Source organism: Choloepus didactylus, chromosome 24 (assembly GCF_015220235.1).
Source record: "Choloepus didactylus isolate mChoDid1 chromosome 24, mChoDid1.pri, whole genome shotgun sequence".
Classification (NCBI taxonomy): domain Eukaryota; kingdom Metazoa; phylum Chordata; class Mammalia; order Pilosa; family Megalonychidae; genus Choloepus; species Choloepus didactylus.
In genome coordinates this window covers 20,984,437-21,005,700 of record NC_051330.1, presented here as the reverse complement: position 1 = coordinate 21,005,700, position 21,264 = coordinate 20,984,437, and the positions used below count along the sequence as shown (strand labels likewise).

The window sequence follows — 21,264 nt, the reverse complement described above, 5'->3', positions numbered from 1 at the left end:
TGGAGAAAACTAATATTTCATTTTAAAAAATGTGAAAGTCAAAAGGGTAACAAGAGACTCAAAAATTTTCTTGAAAATAAAAATAATAAGTAAATGGGCATGTCAATAATCAAATAGGCCCCCAATACAGCTTTAAGGTAATTTCATTTTAACAGGGAAGTGTTAGAATAGAAAAGAAGCTTCCTGAGAGGCACTTGTTTTAACAATAAATTATAGCTTAAATTATTATTGTATCAATTTTACCTGGCAATGGCAGAGTTAATTTCTTTCTTCCTTTCATGAACACTTGTAAGGCTTATAAATGTCATATAATGGACTGGTAAACATCCACCATATAGACCAATCATGTTTATTTAAAGGTTTCTTAACATTAGACACTTTTTAGTTGGTGTAAAAAACTCAGTAAACAACCATTTCATTTCTTCTCCTACTCTAGTTACATAAGCCATTTATAATAAATGATACAGATTTCAGCTGTAATTTATAACATATTCAAGGGCTGCCGTAGTCCCAAGAACAAGAGAAAACTTGTACTCACAAATAAACCATCAAGGTAAATTTAAATAGACTGTAGTTTTAATTTTCATTCATACAATCTCAGAAAAGTCCAAGTAACTTTATAAATATCTTATGCAAAAAAGTAATTTTTAACCTATCAAAACCATTTGAAATATTTAAATTCAGAGATTTCATATTTCCTTCAATCAGGCCAGAAATCATCCCAAAAATTATGATCACAGTTACAAATATAATGAATGGAACGTTTACTTTTAGGACAACCAAAAAAAGCCCCATGTAACTTTTTTTTAATATCATTTACTCAAATATACTATAAATAGGAATGGTGATAACACAGGAAGCAAAAATAAGCTTGCAAGTGAAATTTCTAGAAGCTTATGAAAACAATACCATCCCATATTGTAGACACAAAAGGAAAAACAGTTATAATGGGGTTAAGAGTACTCTGGTCATCTTGGTTTATTTGGTCGTGCAAGGTGTTTAACTATTTTCACAAATTTAATTCACTATTTAATTAATTCACTATTTAATTAATTCACAAAATTAATCCACAGGAGAGGCTGGTGGATCTTGTCCATTATGAGGACTCGTTGGCTTTCCAAGTAGGTTGGATCCTCTTAGATTAGGAGGGCTCAGTAAGAACAAGATCCCTGAAATAACCATCCAGGCCATCAAGATCATAGTAATACTGATGCCATTATCACCAGAAGGTCCTGGTAATTCCTGAAGACATTCTGTGTCTGTGCAGTAGGACTAGGACTGCCTCAACAGACTGATCAGCCTTCTCATCGCATAACAGGGATCGAATCCACCTTCTGCCACGGTTACTCAGCTTGATTTAACTTGACTGTTTAAATCCGCCCAGATAACAACCGATGGGGCGGGGAGGTTGGGGACCCGGACCAAGGCACGGCTGGAAGACCGCTTGGAGCCTCCAGAACGCTGCGGCCATTCCGGACGCCACTGCCGCTGCCCCTGCTGCTGCTTCTCGGCGCCGCCGGCTTCCTCCCCTGCCTCGGTTTTGATTTGGTGGATCGCGTCACTCTTAGCCATGAGACCCGGATCCGCCAGCTCCCGCGGGCGGCGGCGTGACAGATTGCTCCACCATGGGATCTTATTTCCTGTGGTAATAAAGAAGCACATACCCTATATTTCACAACTTTCAACACAATTGATTTCTTTTTATATTCTTGGTTTTCTACTTGCAAAGCCCAGCAGAGGCGTGTTCGAGAGGAGAGCTGGAGGCTGCAGACCCACCCCTGGGACTCTGGGGAAGACGACAGCTCCTCCCACTGAGACAACCCTCTCCATTTTCCGAACCCCTACTCTCTAGCCCACCCATAGGCCTGTGACCCGCAGGGGCGCTGCGGGGACCGAGCCGGGAGGGGCGGGGCCGCGGCCTGTGCCACCCCTACAGTGCTGAGCCCTTCCCGGATACCGCGACAGATGCTTCGCGCTGTCAGATGGCGGCCCGCGGGCTCCTAAGCTGAGGAAAGTCTCCGAAGGGACCCGCACCATGGGACAGCGCGCAAAGCTGGCGACCGGCGGCCCGCGGAGTCCCCGGAGCGCACGTGCAGGGCTGCCCCTGACGCTGCTGCTGCTGCTAGGGCTCGTGCCCCAGCGCCCTGCAGGTGAGGCCTTGGGGGTGGGGATAGGTGGGGGTTCATGGGAGACTCGGAGCAGATCGTTCCCCACCGGAGCGCGGGGCAGGAGTGGGCGAGGTGCAAGAGAGAACGCCTGAGAGTGGAGGGCCTACCTCTGGGCTTGGGGGCGATGGTGAGTTGGGAGGGGGGTTCCCCAGCTAGGGCAAGGCCACGGCTGGCCATATCCTCTGCAGGTCCCGGCATCCCGGTGACAAGCCATTTAAGCGGTCCCTCGCGGGGATGGAGGGTGCGAAGAGGCCATGGGAATTTCTCCGACCCGGCCCGGAATTTCCGTTCTTTCCCCGCTGCCTTTCCACGCGCAGAGATGACTAAGTGCGGGGGGCTGACTTCATCCTGGACTTCCCCTCATCGCACCCAATGGGCGCACGCCCCCACCCCCATCCGCGCAGGTGTCAGAACATTTATCAACGCAGGCTGGGAGAAGTGTCCACCCTCAGGGTAGTGACCACAGCAGTGTCCTTAATGCCAGGCTCTTTTCCAAATGCTTTACAGGCAGGAAGCCATTTCAGTTCCCGTAACTGCCTCATTTTACAGATGACTAAAATTCACACCAGAGAGGACTGCAGATGGCAGCTTGGGATCTAGAGCCAGAGTTTTAACCTTGTTCTTAGAATGTGTTTTAATATCTAAAGTGAAATACACAGAGGAACCCAATTATTTCTAAGTAAAGTCATAAAATATTTTTAAACCAAAAAGGTAAACTTGTGTTAAATTAGAAGTAAGTGTATTACTTAACACAATAAATAATGCATTAAAGAGCAGCAAAGCTAATTTCTGGAATTTGGAAGTACTAAGGTGGGTAAAAGCCTATTTCCTGATGTCTGCAACAAACTTCATGTGGTTTGAAAACAACTTTGGTTTCTATTGAGGACCAAGGCACAGGACCTGCTTGCTAATCCTACTTGTCTGAAAGACAAATTAGATTTGAGTTGCAGTTTACAGCATTTTATACAGGACACCAGGATTGTTGCAATCACTTACAAAAGTGAAAGCAGCTTTAAAGCCCAGGAGTTTGCATAAGTTTTATAAATAGAAAGAAGGAAGTTGGCTAGGTTCTGTTGCTTGGAGCAGGTACCTGCCAGTGAGTGATAGGGGTGGGTTGGGTGTAACCCAACTTCAATTTTAATTAGGCCAAATATGCTTAACTAGAAACTTAAATGGCTTTTCAGGGTGGAGCACCTTGGCAGGGACTTTCACTAGAGGTTTGTCACATAATTCTATGCTAGTTCAGGGAATTTAATTTTTGTGTTGGTTCTGAGAAAACCAAGGATCTACTTTTTTTTTTAAATGAAACTTTGTTGGGATATATTCAAGCACCACAGAAACCATCCGAATCAAACCATACAATCACCGGTTTCCAGTATCATCACATAGTTGTACATACATTCCCCTGATTGATTTTAGAACATTTTCATTATGCCAGAAAAAGCAGGAGGTACTTTCAATTGTATTTATCATTTCTGGGCTTTGCTGCCTCTGGTCAGGGAGGGAAAGGCTAAATTTCAGCTATAGGTTAGTAAAATAAAGAGGTTATTTTTCCCCATCCAAGTTGAGTTTCCTGATGTTCTCAGGTCACAACATCCCCTGGGGGTCCATGGACTCCAGGTTAGGAAGCCCTTCCTTTTTACAGCCCTTTCCTCTGATGATAATAGAGATAACCAGGTGATTCCAGTTCTGTGTGGCAGGGGTGGGCATGGCCATGTGGAGGGGCAAATAAATACTGTCCCAAGAAGTAGAGATTCCCAGCCAAGGATTAAGGAAGGAGTGGAAGGATGTAACAAGAAGTGTACCGAGCTATAGTATGGTGATGGCATGCAGGGAGAAGCTAGCCAGGGGTCCCTGGCAGGCCCCCTCACAAATGCTCCTGATGCCAGGTGAGGAAGGTCAGGCACTCCCCTTCAAGAGTTGGGGAGTGAGGAAGTGACCTGGTCAGATCTGCAGAGTGGACAGTGGCTTTCAGGAGGCATATATCATGAGTGTGCTGTTGCTGGAGTGCTGAACCTCATAACCTCCTATCATAAGGATATTTTTGTTATTTCCCTGGTGAAGGTGGAGAAACTGGCTAGCCAGGGTCGCACCAAGTCATGTGGCTCATTAGGCTTTGGACCCTAGTGGGCTGGCTCTGGGGTGCATGCAGCCTTGGGGAAGAGCACAGGCAGGGAGCCCAGACCAGGAGAGAGGGGAGGAGATGGAACTAAGCAGTGTCTTTGGGATTCTGAACACTAGAGATTTATTATTACAGATTAAATGATTACAGAGCTGGTGATGACAAAAGATGGAATTGGAGGCTGAGAGGGATGAGAGTGGGGTGAGGGGGATATTTCCAGGTATCTGGCCTGGAGAGCAGGCCTGGGTAATGCTGACATTGAGACAGGAGCAGCACAGGGGGGCAGGCTACTGGGGAGGGGGTGCTATGGAACATCAAGGGATTGGGACCTCTGAAACTTCTGGTTTTGCTCTCATCCCCTCAGTTGCCTCTGCAGGCTTTTCTCTGTTCCTCTGGCTCTGTCTCCCCACTCCTGCCCCCCACAGCTGTCCCATCCTACTCCAGGGCTCAGTGTCCCTGTCATGCCAATCAAAGCCATGCCCTTTCTCTGCCCAGCTCCAGCCCCTATAACCTCTACCTACCAGGCCTCTCCCTTGGACAGATTTGACCAAATGCTTCCAACAGCATCCTCCCTGTGCCAGGTACTTTCCTAGTCCTTTTACCATATCAACTACTATCCCCACTTTGCAGATGGGCAAACTGAGGCCCTTCTTTCTTTCTAGGCCTTTCTTTCCTCCCCAAACTATCTCCTGCATTTTGTTGGGGATATATAATTGAGAACAAAATTTCCCCCCTCCCAACAAGAAAACCTCTCCACAAATGTAGAAGAAAAGAAAATCAACTTTATTATTGAATAAGCATCACACCAGGTTGTGACATGCATCATGGGCAACCGATAGAGAGACTGCAAATGAAGACATCTCATCCTTCTATATAACCAAGCAGATGCAACCCATTGCAAATGTTTTCAAGATAAATGGCAACTAGTCTTCAAGGATAAAGGTATGGCAGGAGCACCTGTCATACATAGTTCATCTTAACTTCACCTGGTTATTTGGGTGGCCTTGTATTTGGTAATTACCTCTGTCCAAAGGAGTAATCAAACATCATATTTTTATGACAGGTAGAGAGTTAGAATTTGGAACCTGTTGCCTAAGTTAAACTTCGTGTAGATTAGGGTGCTATTTTCCTTGATGTTTACATTTCAGAGAGATGGCTCCTGAGTCCTTGGGCAACAGAGCCAGCAAGGGGCTTGGTTAGTTTTTTATTTGTTTTTTATTTTTAATTCAATTTTATTGAGATATATTCACATACCACAAAATCATCCACAGTGTACAATCAGTTGTTCACAGTACCATCATATAGTTTTGCATTCATCACTTCAGTCTATTTTTTGAACATTTTCCTTGTACCAGAAAAAGGGAAAATAGAAATAAAAAATACAATTAAAAAAGAACACCCAAATCATCCCCCCCCACCCTGTTTTTCATTTAGTTTTTTGTCCCCATTTTTCTACTCATTTGTCCATATACTGGATAAAAAGACTGTGATCCACAAGGTTTTCACAGTCACACTGTCACCCCTTGTAAGCTGCATTGCTGTACAATCATCTTCAAGAGTCAAGGCTACTGAGCTGTCATTTGATAGTTTCAGATATTTATTTGTAGTTATTCCAATGAATTAAAACCTAAAAAGGGTTATCTATATAGTGCATAAGAGTGCCCACCAGGGTGACCTCTTGACTCTATTTGAAATCTCTCAGCCACTGAAACTTTGTTTTGTTTCATTTTGCAACCCCCTTTTGGTCAAGAAGATGTTCTCAATTCCACAGTGTCAGGTCCAGATTCATCTTTGGGAGTCATATCCCACATTGCCAGGGAGAATTACACCCCTGGGAGGCAGATCCCATGTAGGGGGGAGGGCAGTGAATTCACCCTTTGAGTTAGCTTAGCTAGAGAGAGAGGGCCACATCTGAGCAACAAAGAGGTACTCAAGGAGAGTCTTAGGCACAATTATAAGCAGATTTAGCCTCTCCTTTGCATCAACAAGCCTCATAAGGGTAGGTCCCATGATAGAGGGCTCAGCACATCAAACAGTGAGTCCTTAATGTTTGTGAGAACATCAGCAACAATCCAGGTGAGGAAGCCCAACATGTCTGCATTTTTCCCCAGCTCCTCAGGGAAGCCCTGCATATATATTATTATTCTTTGCCCAGATTACTTTGGGATATGTTGCTATTTCATGCTAACCCATGCAAACCTACCAGGTCTCACTTCCTATTAAAAGTTCCATGCAATTATGGTATTTGAACAAACTGTAAGACTTAAATTCTTTAGGAAATATAGATCTTGCATCAACTAAACATCTCTTCCCTTGGTCTCACATGGAAATTGAGGTTTTAAAATGCAGTCAGTATTGTCCTTTACCATTTGGCCCAATTTACCCTAGTCCTAACCACATCTGCTTCATTCATATCTCTAGTTAGAGTCTAGACATTTTCAGCTTTTTTTAACAGTTGCTATATGTTCTACTACTGACATTCATATCTGCCGAGTTCTAGCTCTTAGTTTCTGGTGTCACACAGATACCCAAAGTTCCAGGGATCAATCAGGTTTTACACAAAGGGATCAGCATCTCAGAATAGGGAGACAGCCATTACAATTCAGGAATAGATTTTACTGCTGTAAGAGCTTACAGCCTTAAGTACTGTTACAACAAGCATTCCCCTGATGAACTGTACTCTAAGGTTCAATTCTGAGTTTACAATTCTGAATTCATATTGGGGAGGCATTATAGTGTTTGCCTTTGTTTTGAGTGTAGTTCACTCAAAGTGCTATCTACAGGTTCCATTCACCTTATTGCATGTCCCACAGCTTCACTCCTTCTCACAGTTGCTCAACGTTCCATTGTTTTCACACACAACAGTTCCCCATTCTGTTCCTCAGTCATTTGTATTCTTAGGCCACCTGCACCTATTGCAAATCATGCATAGCCTCTCCATAAACAACAGTGTGCAAATGCCCATTCATGTCCCTGCTCTCAGATCCTCTAAGTAAATGCCCCCTAATGAGGTTGCAGAACTTTATGGTACCCACATACTAAGCTTCATGTGGAACCACCCCACGTCCTCCAGAATACCTATACCATTCTACCTCCTAACCAACAGTTAATACTTACATCTTTCACTCCATATTTTCTCCAGAACTTTTATCCCTGTTTATAGTTTTCCAAACAATTTTATAGAGTTATACTCACAAACCATGTGATTATCCACAGTGTACCATCAGTTGTTCATGGTATCATCATACAATTGTGCATTATCACCACAGTCAGCACTTGAACATATTGATTACTATGAAAAAAAGGTTTTTTTAACAAATAATAAAAAGAAAATTAAATATCATACAATACAATAGAATAGTAGGGTCAGACAACAAAATCACTACCAACAATGCCATATCGCTCCCTTACATCCCCTTCTCATACACATTTAGCTTTGGTATACTACCTTTGTTACATTTAATGGGAGCACATTACAATGTTACTGTTGACCATAGACTCCAGTTTGCTTTGATTATATTTTTCCCCAGTACTATCCTCTTTCCAACACTCTGCATGGTTGACATTCATTTGTTCTCCCACATGCAAGAACAGTATTTTTTAAATTCAATTTTATTGAGAATATTCACATACCATGCAGTCTTAGAAAGCACACATTCAGTTGTTCACAGTACCATTATATAGTTGTGTGTTCATCACCAAAGTCAATTTTTGAACATTTTCATTACCATGCACACAAAAATAATAAGAATAAAAATTAAAGTGAAAAAGAACAATTAAAGTAAAAAAGAACACTGGGTACCTTTTTTTTTTTTTTTTTTGCCCCCATTTTTCTACTCATCCATCCATACACTGGACAAAGGGAATTGTGGTCCATGTGGCTTTCCCAATCACATTGTCATCCCTCATAAGCTACATTTTTATACAATCATCTTCAAGATTCAAGGGTTCTGGATTGTAGTCTGATAGTTTCAGGTATTCACTGCTAGCTATTCCAATTCATTACAGCCTAAAAAGGGTTGTCTATATTGTGCATAAGAGTGCCCACCAGAGTGATCTCTTGGCTCCTTTTGGAATCTCTGCCACTGAAGCTTATTTCATTTCCTTTCACATCCCCTTTTTGGTCAAGAAGATGAAGAACAGTTTTATATTTGTACATTTAGTCACAACCATTGACCGCTCCAGTTTTTGCTAAGTTAAACAGTCTCAGTCTTTATCTTCTATCTTTAACTCAGGTGTCATTCATGCCCCTAGTCCAACTCTTTCAGCTTTACTCATGGACATCTTTATTCAGTGTACTTACAATATTGTGTACCATCACACAGTATTATGCTATATATTTTTGGATCTATACAATCTATCCTGCTGAACATTCTGTAGTTCTTCAGCATCAAATGCCCAGTCTCTACCCTCTTTCTATCTCCTGGTAGCCTGTGTTATCAGCTTTTAACTTTCAAAGTTTGCTCATTAATGTTAGTTCATGTTAGTGAGATGGTATAGTATTTGTCTTTTTGTTTCTGGCTAACTTCCCTCAACATAATGTCCTCAAGGTTCATCCACATTATTATATGTTCTGTGTCTTTGTTCTGTCTTACAGCTGTGTAATATTCCATCATATGTATGTACCACAGTTTGTTTATCCACTCATCCCTTTATGGACATTTGGACTGTTTCTGTCTCCTGGCTGTTGTGAATAATGCTGTGCTAAACATCAGTATACAAATGTCCATTAGTGTCTTAACTTTCAGTTCCTCTGAGTATATACCTAGTAATGGAATAGCTGGGTCATATGGCAAATCTATACTTAGCTTCCTGAGGAACTGCGACACTGTCTTGCTGATAGGTTGTACCATTCTAATTCCCATCAACAGTGAATAAGTGTGTCTCTTTCTTCACATCCTCTCCAAAACTTGTAATCTTCTGTTTTTTGGGTAAGGGCCATTCTAGAAGGTGTGAGATGATATCTCATTGTGGTTTTTATTTGCATTTCCCTAATCATCAGTGAATTTGAGCATTTTTTCATGTTTTTGAGCCATTTGTATTTCCTCTTTAGAAAATTGTCTGCACATGTCTTTTGCCCAATTTTTAATTCATTTGTTTGTCTTTCTGTTGGTGAGTTGTAGGATCACTTTATATATTTGGGGTATTAAAACCTTCCCTGATATGTGGTTTCCAAATATTGTTGCCCATTGTGTAGGCTGCCTTTTTACCTTTCTGACACAGTTCTTTGATGTACAAAAGTGTTTAATTTTGAGAAGATCCCATTTGTCTATTTGTTCTTTGGTTGCTCATGCTTTGGATGTAAGGTCTAGGAAACCACCTCCTATCACAAGGTCTTTATGAAACTGCCCTACATTTTATTCTAGGAGTCTTATGCTCTTAGTGCCAATGTTTAGGTCTTTGATCCATTTCAAGTTAATTTTTTTGTATAAGGTGTGAGATAGGGGTCCTCTTTCCTTCTTTTGGAAATGGATATCCAGTTCTCCAGACACCAATTATTGAAGAGGCTGCTCTGTCCCAGTTGCTTTGGCTTCACTGCCTTATCAAAGATCAATTGTCTGTAGATGTGAGAGTCTATTTCTGAACACTCAATTTGATTCCATTGGTTGGTATATCAATCCTTATTCCAGTTCTGTGCTGTTTTTTGTGCTGTAGCTTTATAATATGCTTCAAAGTCAGGTGGTGTGAGACCTCCCACTTCATTCCTCTTTCTCAAGATATTTTTGGCTATTCAAGGCAACTTCCCCTTCCAAATAAATTTGGTTATTGGTTTTTCAATTTCTGCAAAGTAAGTTGTTGGAATTTTTAATTGATATTGCTTTGAATCTATAAATCAGTTTAGATAGAATTGACATCTTAATTATATTTAGTGTTCCAATCGATGAACACAGTATGTTTTTCCATTTTTTAGGTTCTGTTTGATTTCTTTTGGCAATTTCTTGTAGTTTTCTTTGCATAGTTCTTTTGTGGCCTTCATTAAGTTTATTCCTAAATACTTGATTTTTTGGTTGCTATTGTAAATGGAATTTTTTTTTTGTTGATTTCTGCCTCTTGTTGCACATTACCTGCATATAAGAACACTATAGATTTTTGCATGTTGACCTTGTAGCCTGCCACTTTGCTCTATTTATTGATTAGTTCTAGTAGATTTTTTGTCAATTTTTCTGGATTTTATACATATAGAGTCATGTCATCTGCAAAGAGTAAAATTTTTACATCTACCTCTCAAATTTGGATGACTTTTGTATTAGGGTTCTCTAAGGAAACAGAATCAATAAGAGATATCTATAAATATAAGATTTATAAGTGTCTCATGCAACTATGAGTATGCACAAGTCCAAATTCCACAGGGCAGTCCACAAACTGGCAACTCCAATGAAGATGTTCAATGAAATCCTCAGGCAGTGAACTGGCAACTTCAATGAACGTGTTCAATGAGCTCCTCAGGAAATAAACTGGCAACTTCAATGAACTCCTCAGGAAATGCTTCACTGGTCAGCTGAAGAAGAAGTTCCTCTGTCTGTCTCACTTAAAAGTCTTCAAGTGATTGGATTAAATCCAGCTGACTGCATTCTCTCATTGTGGAAGACATGCCCTTCATTGACATCATCAGTCACAGTTGCAGTCAACTGACTGATTATTTAACAAACCAGCCTTCTGTTTTATCAAGCAGGCACAAACATCCTCACAGCAGCAGTTAGGCCAGTGCTTGCTTGACCAGACACCTGGATACCATCACCTGGCCAAGGTGACACATGAACCTAACCATCAGTGTCCAACCCTTGTCAACTTGACTGTTATACACATCACCTAAAACCATACTTTATCTCTAAGTAGAGAACAATCACAGAAATATATTTCACATAACAATACTCCGCTGTCCACAATACAACCAGGAATGCACTAAATCTCTCCAGAAGATGGGGCAAGTCCTTGGGTGACAATAACTCTTAAAATTGATTTCCTTTAACTTAAATATTGCAAAATGTTTCATACAGCTTTTGTCATATGATAAGGGGATAAGACAGAGAAGAAAGCAAAGACATTTGCTTTATAGACAAATACAAACATACTCATAACAAAACAAGGAGGAAATATTCATGCCATCATAGCCCTCATTTCTGTAACTGGTCACGTGGCCGTAGTTCATATTTATCACTACCTTCTTCTACTACCCATTCCATGTTCCCTTTACCCTCAGCAAGCACTTGAGCTGGACATGGTTTCTTTCCTGTTGGGGTGACCTAAACCTTCATTCCTGAGGTTTCTTGGCCACTGATAGTCCTGCCTGGATTTGATTTTTGAAGTTTTCCATTGAAGGGTATGGTAGTACTAGCAGATGCCCTAGGGGATCTCCTGTGTTCCAGGAAAGCTCTTCTTTAACTCCATTGTGTAGTTGCAGTGCTATTTCCCCTTGATTGTCAGGATCAATCACCCCAGCCAGTACAGTAATCCCCTTCCTTGCCTCTTTTTCTTATCCTCTCTCTACTTTATTGTTCAACTCCACATATTATGACCTGAAATTCAGTATTTGTAAAACAAAATGGCTCCTGCATCAAAATCAACATTATTAGGATAGTTGTTTAAATCATTTTTTACTGGTTGTGCTAGAGACAATTGTCCTCATTAAGTACCTACAGGCATTTAGTACACTCTTATGGTTACTTGAATATAACCATGACTATGGTATTAAGCAAATAAGATTATATAAATTCAAACATTCAAGGTAAAAGAACTGTCTTTTGATTTAAACCTAAACCAAAAATCAATTTTGGAAATATATTTTAAAAATATCCTCCCAAACCATTGTTAACACACTTTTTTCTTTGTACAGCGTGTTCCAGGAGTAATAATTTTCTGTGGTTCCATAGATCCATTGATGCAGTCATCAATCATCTTCTTTCTAAATATAGGTCTTTGCATTAACCCATGCCATTCACCTGGCCAAGTACCTGTCTCTAGCAGACATCATAGTTTCTTCATTGTTCTGCTTTGCAAACTTGCTCATTACCCCAGTTAAAATCTCTTCTTCACCCTTCTCTAGCCTTTTCTCTGTGATTCTGTGTTTTGCTCCCAGTGATGTTTCAGAGCTAGAGTGTTTCTCTGGGTTTCTTTCTTTGTCCTTTTCCATGTTTCTCATTTTGTTGGATTTTTCATGGTCAAACAACCTATCCTTTGGTCTAGAACTTGGGCTGCCCTTCGTTGCCTCTTGATTCAGGGGCATAAGAAGGCCAAAGTGGCCAGGTGGAAATCTTAACATCCAGTTCAATGGGATTAGTGTTGTACTTCCTAGTGGAACAAAGACTTGTGGACCAGAAGAACTTAAACTTGCAGGAAGAGGAAGCAAAAATCTACCTAGTGGATCACTAGGAGTGATAGTGAGTGGTGCCATGAAGAGAATCTGGGTTGATGCCCCAAAGTTTGAGAAGGGTGGGGCTGAGAAGGTGGTCTCCTCAATGTGTGGATATGTTGGAGCACTCATCCCAGTGATTGGAGAGGAAAGGGCTGCCACAGAGGCCATTGGGAAGGGTTAGACTCCCACTCTCTCAAGCCCCAAGTATGCAATGTCATTCTGTAGATGACTCTCAGACTTTGAAACCTAATGGAGTTTGCTCTGTGGGTTTCCAGAACTATTTTGGTCCCTTAAACCCTGCTTTCCTTACTGTTTCCCCTTATGGCAATGGGAATGTTTATCCTATGACTGTCCCTCCTTTGTATATAGGAAGGAAATAACTTGTTCTAAGTTTCACAGGTCCACAGCTGGAGGGGAATTATGCCTTAGGACAACCATGCCTGTAATTGATTTTGATGGGATCTTGTACTTAACTATTGTTACTCAAATGATTTAAGTCTCTGTGATATTGTGATGGGATGAATGTATTTTGTATAAGGAAAGATCATGTCATTTTTGGGTCCGGGGGTGGAATGTGCCAGTTTGAATGTATTATGTTCCCCCAAATGCCATTATCTTTGATGTAGACTTGTGTGGGCAGGAAACAGATTGGTGTTGATTGGGTTGGAGACTTTTGCTTGAATGTTTCTGTGGACATGTGATCACTCAACTATGGGCAAGATATTTCATTGGATAATTTCCACGGAGGTGTGGCCCTGCCCATTCAGCATTGGCATTGATTACTTTACTGGAGCACCATATAAGCTCAGACAGAATGGGTGAGCTTGCTATAGCCAAGAGGGACACTTTGAAGAATGCACAGAAGCTGAGAGAGTAGCTGAAGATAAGAGACAGTTTGAAGATGGCTGTTGAAAGCTGACTCTTGCTCCAGAGAAGCTAAGAGAGGACAAACACCCCAAGAGCAACTGAGAGTGACATTTTTGAGGAACTGCAGCTTAGAGAGGAACATTCTGGGAGAAAGCTATTTTGAAACCAGAACTTTGGAGCAGATGGCAGCCACATGCCTTCCCAGCTAACAGAGGATTTCCAGACACCATTGGCCATCCTCCAGTGAAGGTACCCTATTGTTGATGCATTACCTTGGACACTTTATGGCCTTGGGACTGTAACTGTGTAACCAATTAAACCCCCTTTTATAAAAGTCAATCCTTTTCTGGTGTTTTGCATTCTGGCAGCATTAGCAAACTAGAACAATGGGTCTCTGCTGCTGGCCAATTGGGCAATTAGCAGTGGCTGTGGCCAGGTCACCCTTGGTGAAAAGAAGTCTGTGTTGCTAAGCCCATGCATAACCTCCATTCCTAACACCATGACTTTGTTCATGAGCCCATTGGACAATGGCAGGAGTGGCTGGGGAAAGAGGCTGATTGGAATTCACCAAATGGGTCATTTTACCCACTTGGCTATTAAAATCTGCTGAACTCACCCTCTCATGAGCATTCCCATGGGGCACAAATATCTTCATGTTTTTTGCCCACTCAGAAAGGTCTCTCCTCATACCCCTTCCCCAGACTTCTTTATCACTATCTTCCAATCATGTTCCTTCCAAGTCCCTGATGATCCAGCCAAACCATTAGCAACAGCCCATGAATCAGTATACAAATGTACCTCTGGCCAGTTCTCCTTCCAAGCAAAGTGAACAACAAGGTGCACTGCTTGAACTTCTGCCCACTGGGAGGATTTCCCTTCACACTGTCCTTCAGGGGCATCCCAGAAAAGGGCTGCAGTGCTGCAGCTTTCCACTTTCAGCTAGTGCCTGCATATCATGCAGAGCCATCTGTAAACCAGGCCTGAGTTTTCTCTTAGTCAACTGATTGTAAGGAACTCCTGAAGATGCCATAGCTGTGGGCTGGGAAAGAGAAGGTAAGGTGGAAGTAGTGGGGGCCATGGGCATTTGGGCTACTTCCTCATGTAACTTGTGCTTTCAGCACCTGCTCAAGTTCTATCTCATATATACCATTTCCATTTTATGATGGAATGCTGCTGTACATGCCCAACTTCATGGCTTGGCAGGTCAGACAGCACTCAGCTCCTGATAGGTAACTCAGGTCTCATGGTAACTTGGTGGCCTGTAGTTAAGCATTCTGTCTCTACTAAGGCCCAGTAGCAGGCCAACAGCTGTTTCTCAAATGGAGAGAAGTTATCTACAGAGGATAAGGGCCAGCACTGTGATTCTCCTATAGCAGCCTGCTAAAGGCACCAAACAGCAACTCTATTTGCCACTGACACTTCCAGCATCATTGGATCAGCTGGATCTTATGGTCCAAGTGGGAGAGCAGCTTGCACAGCAGCCTGAACCTGTTGCAGAGTTTCATCTTGTTCTGGTCCCCATTCAAATCTAGAAGCTTTTTTGGTCACTCAGTAATTGGGCTGGAGTAGCACACCCAAATGAGGAATATGTTTCTCCAAAATCCAAAGAGGCTAACTAAGTGTTGTGCCTCTTTTTTGGGCATAGGAGGGGCAAGATGCAACAGCTTATCCTTCACCTTAGAAGGGATATCACAACATGCTCCACACCACTGGGTGTGGAAGGCCCCTGTATTTTTGTTGGATTTATCTCCCATCCTCTGCCATGCAAATTTCTTACCAAGAAATCTAGAGTAGTTGCTACTTCTTGCTCACTAGGTTCAATCAACATGATATCAATAAAATGGACCAGCGTGATGTCTTGTGGAGGGAGGAAGGATCAAGATCCCTGAGGGCAACATTATGACATAGGGCTGGAGGATTGATATAACCCTGAGGTAGCACGTGAATGTAAACTGCTGGCCTTGCCAGTTGAATGAATACTGTTTCTGGTGGGCCTTACTAACAGCTATTGAGGAAAAAAGCATTTGCCAGATCAATAGCTGCATACAAGGTCCCAGGGGATTTGTTGATTTGCTCAAGCAATGATACCACATCTGGAACAGCAGCTGCAATTGAAGTCACAACCTGGTTAAGCTTACAATAATCCACTGTCATCCTCAAAGGCTCATCTGTTTTCTGCACAGGCCAAATAGGAGAGTTGAATGGGAATGTGGTGAGAATCACCACCCCTGCATCCTTCAAGTCCTTAAGAGTGACATTAATCTTGGCAATCCCTCCAAGAATCTGGTGTTGCTTCTGGTTTACTATTTTGCTAGGCAAGGGCAGTTCTAGTAGCTTTCCACTTGGCCTTTCCCACCATAATAGCCCTCACTCCATGAGTCAGGGAACCAATGTGAGGATTCTGCCAGTTGCTGAGTATGTATATTCCAATTATGCATCTTGGCATAATTGGAAATAACCACAGAATGGGTCTGGGGACTCAATGGACCCATTGTGAGATAGATCTGTGCTAAAACTCCATTGATCACCTAACCTCCATAAGCCCCAACTCTGACTGGTGGACCAGTGTGATGTTTTGGGTCTCCTGGAATTAATGTCATTTCTGAACCAGTGTTTAATAATCCATGAAATATCTGATCATTTCCTTTTCCCCAATGCACAGTTACCCTGGTAAAATGTTGTAGGTCCCTGTGGGGAAGGATGGGAGGAAGGTTAACAGTCTAAGTTTTTGGCAGTGTAACAGGGTCCTTCCCCAAAAGTACCAGGACTTCCCCTCATTCAAGTGGCTCTGGATCTGTAAACTGTCTCAAGTTTGGTAATTGATTAAGGGGCCCTGACTCTCTGTTTTTGTAATTCAAGGGAGACTTTTGTTCTCTTGGCCTAGAATTCTTCTGCTTATATAGTTCAAACAAGAATTTAGCCAATTGCCCATCCATTTTACTACTTGGTACTCCATGATCTAACAAATGCCATAATCTCTGCAAATCAGATTATTTTGACTGCTGCTTTGAGCATTTTCCGTTATGGTAGCCATGCCCACCTTGTCTTTGGTGATTAACTGCAGCCATGTGGCTTCTGCCAACTTGGGATATGATTATCCCATTGTGTTTAAGGATTTCAGCTCAGTGACTGCAGATCTTACAGTAATATCTGACCTACAGAGAAGGGTGACTACAGAGCTCTTCAGGGATGATGGATCTAGTGTCACAAATTTATTCCTCACAGTCCTAGTAAAAGGTGTGCCCTCTAGACATTCCAGGGGTGTGTGAGCAGGTCTTCCATAATAAATCCACCCTAACATTCCAATCTGTCTAAGCTTTTGAATCCCCTCCTCTACATTATACCAAGGCAGTTCTGGCATTTTGGCCTCAGATAATGCCAGCCACCTTTTGATCCTTGTTTCAGCCAACCACCCAAACTGTTAGCACCCTGTCTAACCCCTTGAGCTACAACATTGAATGGAGATTCTCTGCTTAGTGGGCCCATATCAGTAAATTCAGCCTGATCCAACTTTATATTCTTTTATCCCACACACTTAATATCCCTTCCCTCACATATTCACCTGGTTTCTCTCTAAGTTGGAATACTCATACAGTTCTTTTGGAGTATAGTGTACTACCTCATGGGTCACAATTTGTACCTCACCCTTTGGGGCCTGTTGGGACTTTAGTCTAGTTATAGCACTTGAAGCAAACTCTTGTGGTGAGGTGGGTCATAAAAGAATTAGAACTATCCTTCAAAACATTTACCTCAGGTCATTCTGTTGCACTTTCATCTTGTAAAACAGGAATAATCTCCCCAGAGAAGTGAGGGCTGATTCCTCAGGGTTGTTGATTACAGGTTTAGCAGGCATTGAAGGGTTAATCTCTTTAGGTGAAGTTTGGATGGCAGGCTCCTCAGGGCAGACTGGAGGTTGGGAAGCTGTTTCCTCCAGGCAGACTGGTGGTGGGGTGTGCTGTTTCTTCAGGACAGACCACTATAGGTATATCTAACAATGACTCAGCAGAATCCAGGGTTCCAATGTCCTTACTACCATTATTATCAATCCATATGTCCCCATCGCAAATTTCAGGACCCCATTCTTTTCCAATCAATGCCTTTTCTTTAACAGCAGACACCCTGCAAGATTGAGATTTCAGATTATGTTGTAAATCTGCTACTTGCACAAAGAGACTCTGGGTCTGGTTTTCAGAAATTTCAAGTCTGTGGCCACAAAAAATAACATTTTCTTCCAGGACACACATAGAAACATTTACATCTCTCATACAGTGCCTATGTTTCAAATTTGAAGCATTTAGCTTGTCCTTTTCTCTTATAACTTTACCAGCATATCTTAGAGCAACCAGCCAACATCATTATACTTAACCTTGTAAAACTCTGTGAAGTTGTCAAAAACACTGTCACCTAGAGCCTTACTTCATACAAGAGTATGATTTGGAGAATCAAATGGTGCTACTTTGCAAATCTCCATTGCCAACTCATGCCATGGACTGTCAGTGCCATCTTGATTATTGGAAATGGAGTCATTACTGCCTTTGAATCTAATCAGTGTAGGAAACAAATTGTAAAATCCCATTTTAAGATTCTGTTTCTCAAGAACTTCTCCCAGTACCAAGTTGTATTAGCTAGGGTTCTCTAGGGAAAGAGAATTAAGAGATATCTATAAATATAAGATTTATAAAAGTGTCTCATGCAACTGTGGGTATGTGCAAGTCCAAATTTGAATCTCCGATGAAGATGTTCAATGAACTCCTCAGGCAGCAATCTGGCAACTTCCATGAACATGTTCAATGAACTCCTCAGAAAACAAACTGGCAACTTCAATGAACTCCTCAGGAAATGCTTCCCTGGTCAGCTGAAGAAGTTCCTCTGTCTGTCTCACTTAAAAGTCTTCAACTGATTGGATTAAACCCAGTTGACTGCATTTTCTAGTGGAAGACACACCCTTCATTGTTGTCATCAGTCATAGCTGCAGTCAATTGACTGATGGTTTAACAAACCAGCCTTCTGGTTTATCAAGCATCCACAAACATCCCCACAGAAATGGTAGGCCAGTGCTTGCTTGACCAGACACCTGTGTGCTATCACCTGGTCAAGTTGACACATGAACCAAACTGTCATACATTTTATTTCTTTTTCTTGCCTAATTGCTCTAGTTAGAACTTCCAGCAGACTGTTGAATAACAATGGTGACTGTGGGCATTCCTGTCTTCCTGATCTTAGAGGAAAAGCTTTCATTCTCTCCCTATTGAACACAATGTTAGCTATGGTTTTTTCATATATTGCCTTTATCATATTGAGAAAATTCCCTTCTATTCATATCCTTTGAAGTGTTTTCTTCAAGAAAGGATGTTGAATTCTGTCAAATGTCTTTTTTTGTATCAATTAAGATGATCATGTGGTTCTTCTGCTTTGATTTATTGATGTGGTTTCTTTATATTGATATTCTTGTTTGGAATCAGCATTGCATATCTGGAATAATTCCCACCCGGTCATGGTGTAGAATTCTTTTAATGTGCTGCTGGATTAGATTTGCAAGTATTTTATTGAGGATTTTTGCATCTATTTTCATTAAAGGGTTTGGTCTAAAATTTTCTCTCTTTGAAGTATCTTTGTCTGATTTTGGTATTAGGGTGATGTTGGCTTCATAAAATGAATTGTGTAACTTTCCCTCATCTTTTCTTTTGAAGTATTTGAGGAGGATTGGTACTATTTCTTGAGTGCTTGGTAAAATTCACATGTGAAGCTATCTTGTCCTGGGCTTTTAGTTTTGAGGAGCATTTTGATGACTGTGTCAATCACTTGACTTGTGATTTGTTTGTTTAGGTCATCTATTTCTTCTCAAATCAATGTTGGTTGTTTATTCTTTCCTAGGAAGTTCTTGATTTCTTCTAAGTTGTCTAGTTTATTAGCATATAGTTGCTAATCATATCTCCTCATTATCTCCTTTATTTCTGCAAGATCGGTAGTTATGTTTCCTTTCCCATTTCTGATTGCATTTATTTGTATCCACTTTTTTTGTTGTTGTTAGCCTAGCTATGGATCCATCAATTTTGTTGATTTTCTCCAGAAATAACTTCTGGTTTTGTTGATTCTCTCTATTGTTTTCCTATTCTCAATTTCATTTATTTCTGCTCTAATCATTGTTATTTCTTTCCTTCTTTGAGATTAGTTTGCTGTTCTTTCTCTAGTTCCACCAGATGAACTATTAATTCCTCAGTTTTTGCTCTCTTCTCTTTTAATGTCGGTGTTTAGGGCAATAAATTTCCCTCTCAGTACTGCCATTGCTGCATCCCATAAGTTTTGATACATTGTGTTTTCATTGTCATTTGCCTCCATGTGTTTACTAATTTCTCTTGTAATTTCTTCCCGTAACCACTGGTTTTCTAAGAGTGTGTTATTTAGTCTCCATATATTTGTGAATTTTACAATCTTCTGCCTATTATTTATTTCCAAGTTCATTCCACTATGATCTGAGGAATTGTTTTTATAATATCAATATTTTAATTTGTTGAGTCTTGCTTTGTGAAGCAGCATGTGGTCTATCATATAGAATGTTCCATGAGCACTTGAAAAAATGTGTATTCTGCTGTTATGGGGAGTAGTGTTCTATAATTGTCAAGTCTAGTTCATTTATCATACAATTCAACATCTCTGCTTCCTTATTGATCCTCTGTCTAGATGTTCTCTTCATTGATGAGAGTGGTGTGTTGAAATCTCCAACAATTATTGTGGAGATATCTACTTCATTCAGTGTTCTCAGTGTTTGCCTCATGAATTTTGGTGCACTCTGGCTTAGTGCATAAATATTCATGATTGTTATGTTTTCTTGATGTATTGCTTCTTTTATTAATATATAGTGTCCTTTGTCTCTTTTAATTGTTTTACTTTTGAAATCTAATTTGTCTGATATTAATGTAGCTACTCCCAGTTTTTTTCTGGTGGCTGTGTGCATGAAATATTTCCCAACCTTTCACTTTCAGCCTATGTTTGTCCTTGTGTCTAAGGTGAGTTTCTTGTAGACAGCATATAGATGGGTCCTGTTTTTTAATCTATTCTGTCAGTCTGTGTCTTTTTATTGGGGAGTTTAATCCACTAACATTTAGTGTTCTTACTTTAAGGGCAGTAATTTCTTCTACCATTTTGTCTTTTGGATTTTATATATCATGTCTTATTGTTTTCTCTCTGTCATTTTACCCTTCTTGATAATCTTCATTTCTACACTCTTCTCCAAACCTTTCTCTCTTTTGTTTCCTATCAGCCTGTAGCACTCCCTTTAGTATTTCTTTTAGCACTGGTTTCTTATTCACAAACTCTCTGTGTCTGTTTATCTGAAAATATTTTGAACTCTCGCTCATTTTTGAAGAACACTTTTGCTAAATATAGAATTCTTGGTTGGCAGTTTTTCTCTTTCAGTACCTTAAATATATCATACCACTGTCTTCTTGCCTCCATGGTTTCTGAAGAGAAATCTGTACATAGACTTATCAAGCTTCCTTTGTATGTGATGGATTGCTCTTCTCTTGCTGCTTTCAGAATTCTCTCTTTGTCTTTGACACTGGACAATCTGGTCAGTAAGTGTCTTGGAGTAGGTCTATTGGGATCTATGCTTTTTGGGGTACACTGTATTTCCTGAATATGCAATTTTCTGTGTTTCATAAGAGCTGGGAAATTTTTCAGTATTTCTTCTATTATTCTTTCTGCCTCCTTTCCCCTGTCCTTCCCCTGGGACAACTATAACACATATATTCTAC

General features: G+C 40.9%; 1 protein-coding gene across 3 annotated transcripts in view; it reads left to right on the top strand.

The window, feature by feature from the left end:
* The first annotated feature begins 1,710 nt into the window (after positions 1–1,710).
* LOC119519979 (H-2 class I histocompatibility antigen, Q10 alpha chain-like) overlaps positions 1,711–21,264 on the top strand; it is a 44,500-nt gene continuing 24,946 nt past the window's right edge. The window contains exon 1 of one of the 3 annotated variants that reach the window (XM_037817704.1): positions 1,711–2,150. In XM_037817704.1, the coding sequence (XP_037673632.1) occupies positions 2,036–2,150 (115 nt within the window). In that variant the 5' untranslated portion in view covers positions 1,711–2,035. The remainder of the gene's footprint in view (positions 2,151–21,264) is intronic. The other 2 variants (XM_037817702.1, XM_037817703.1) reach the window with 2 other exon arrangements.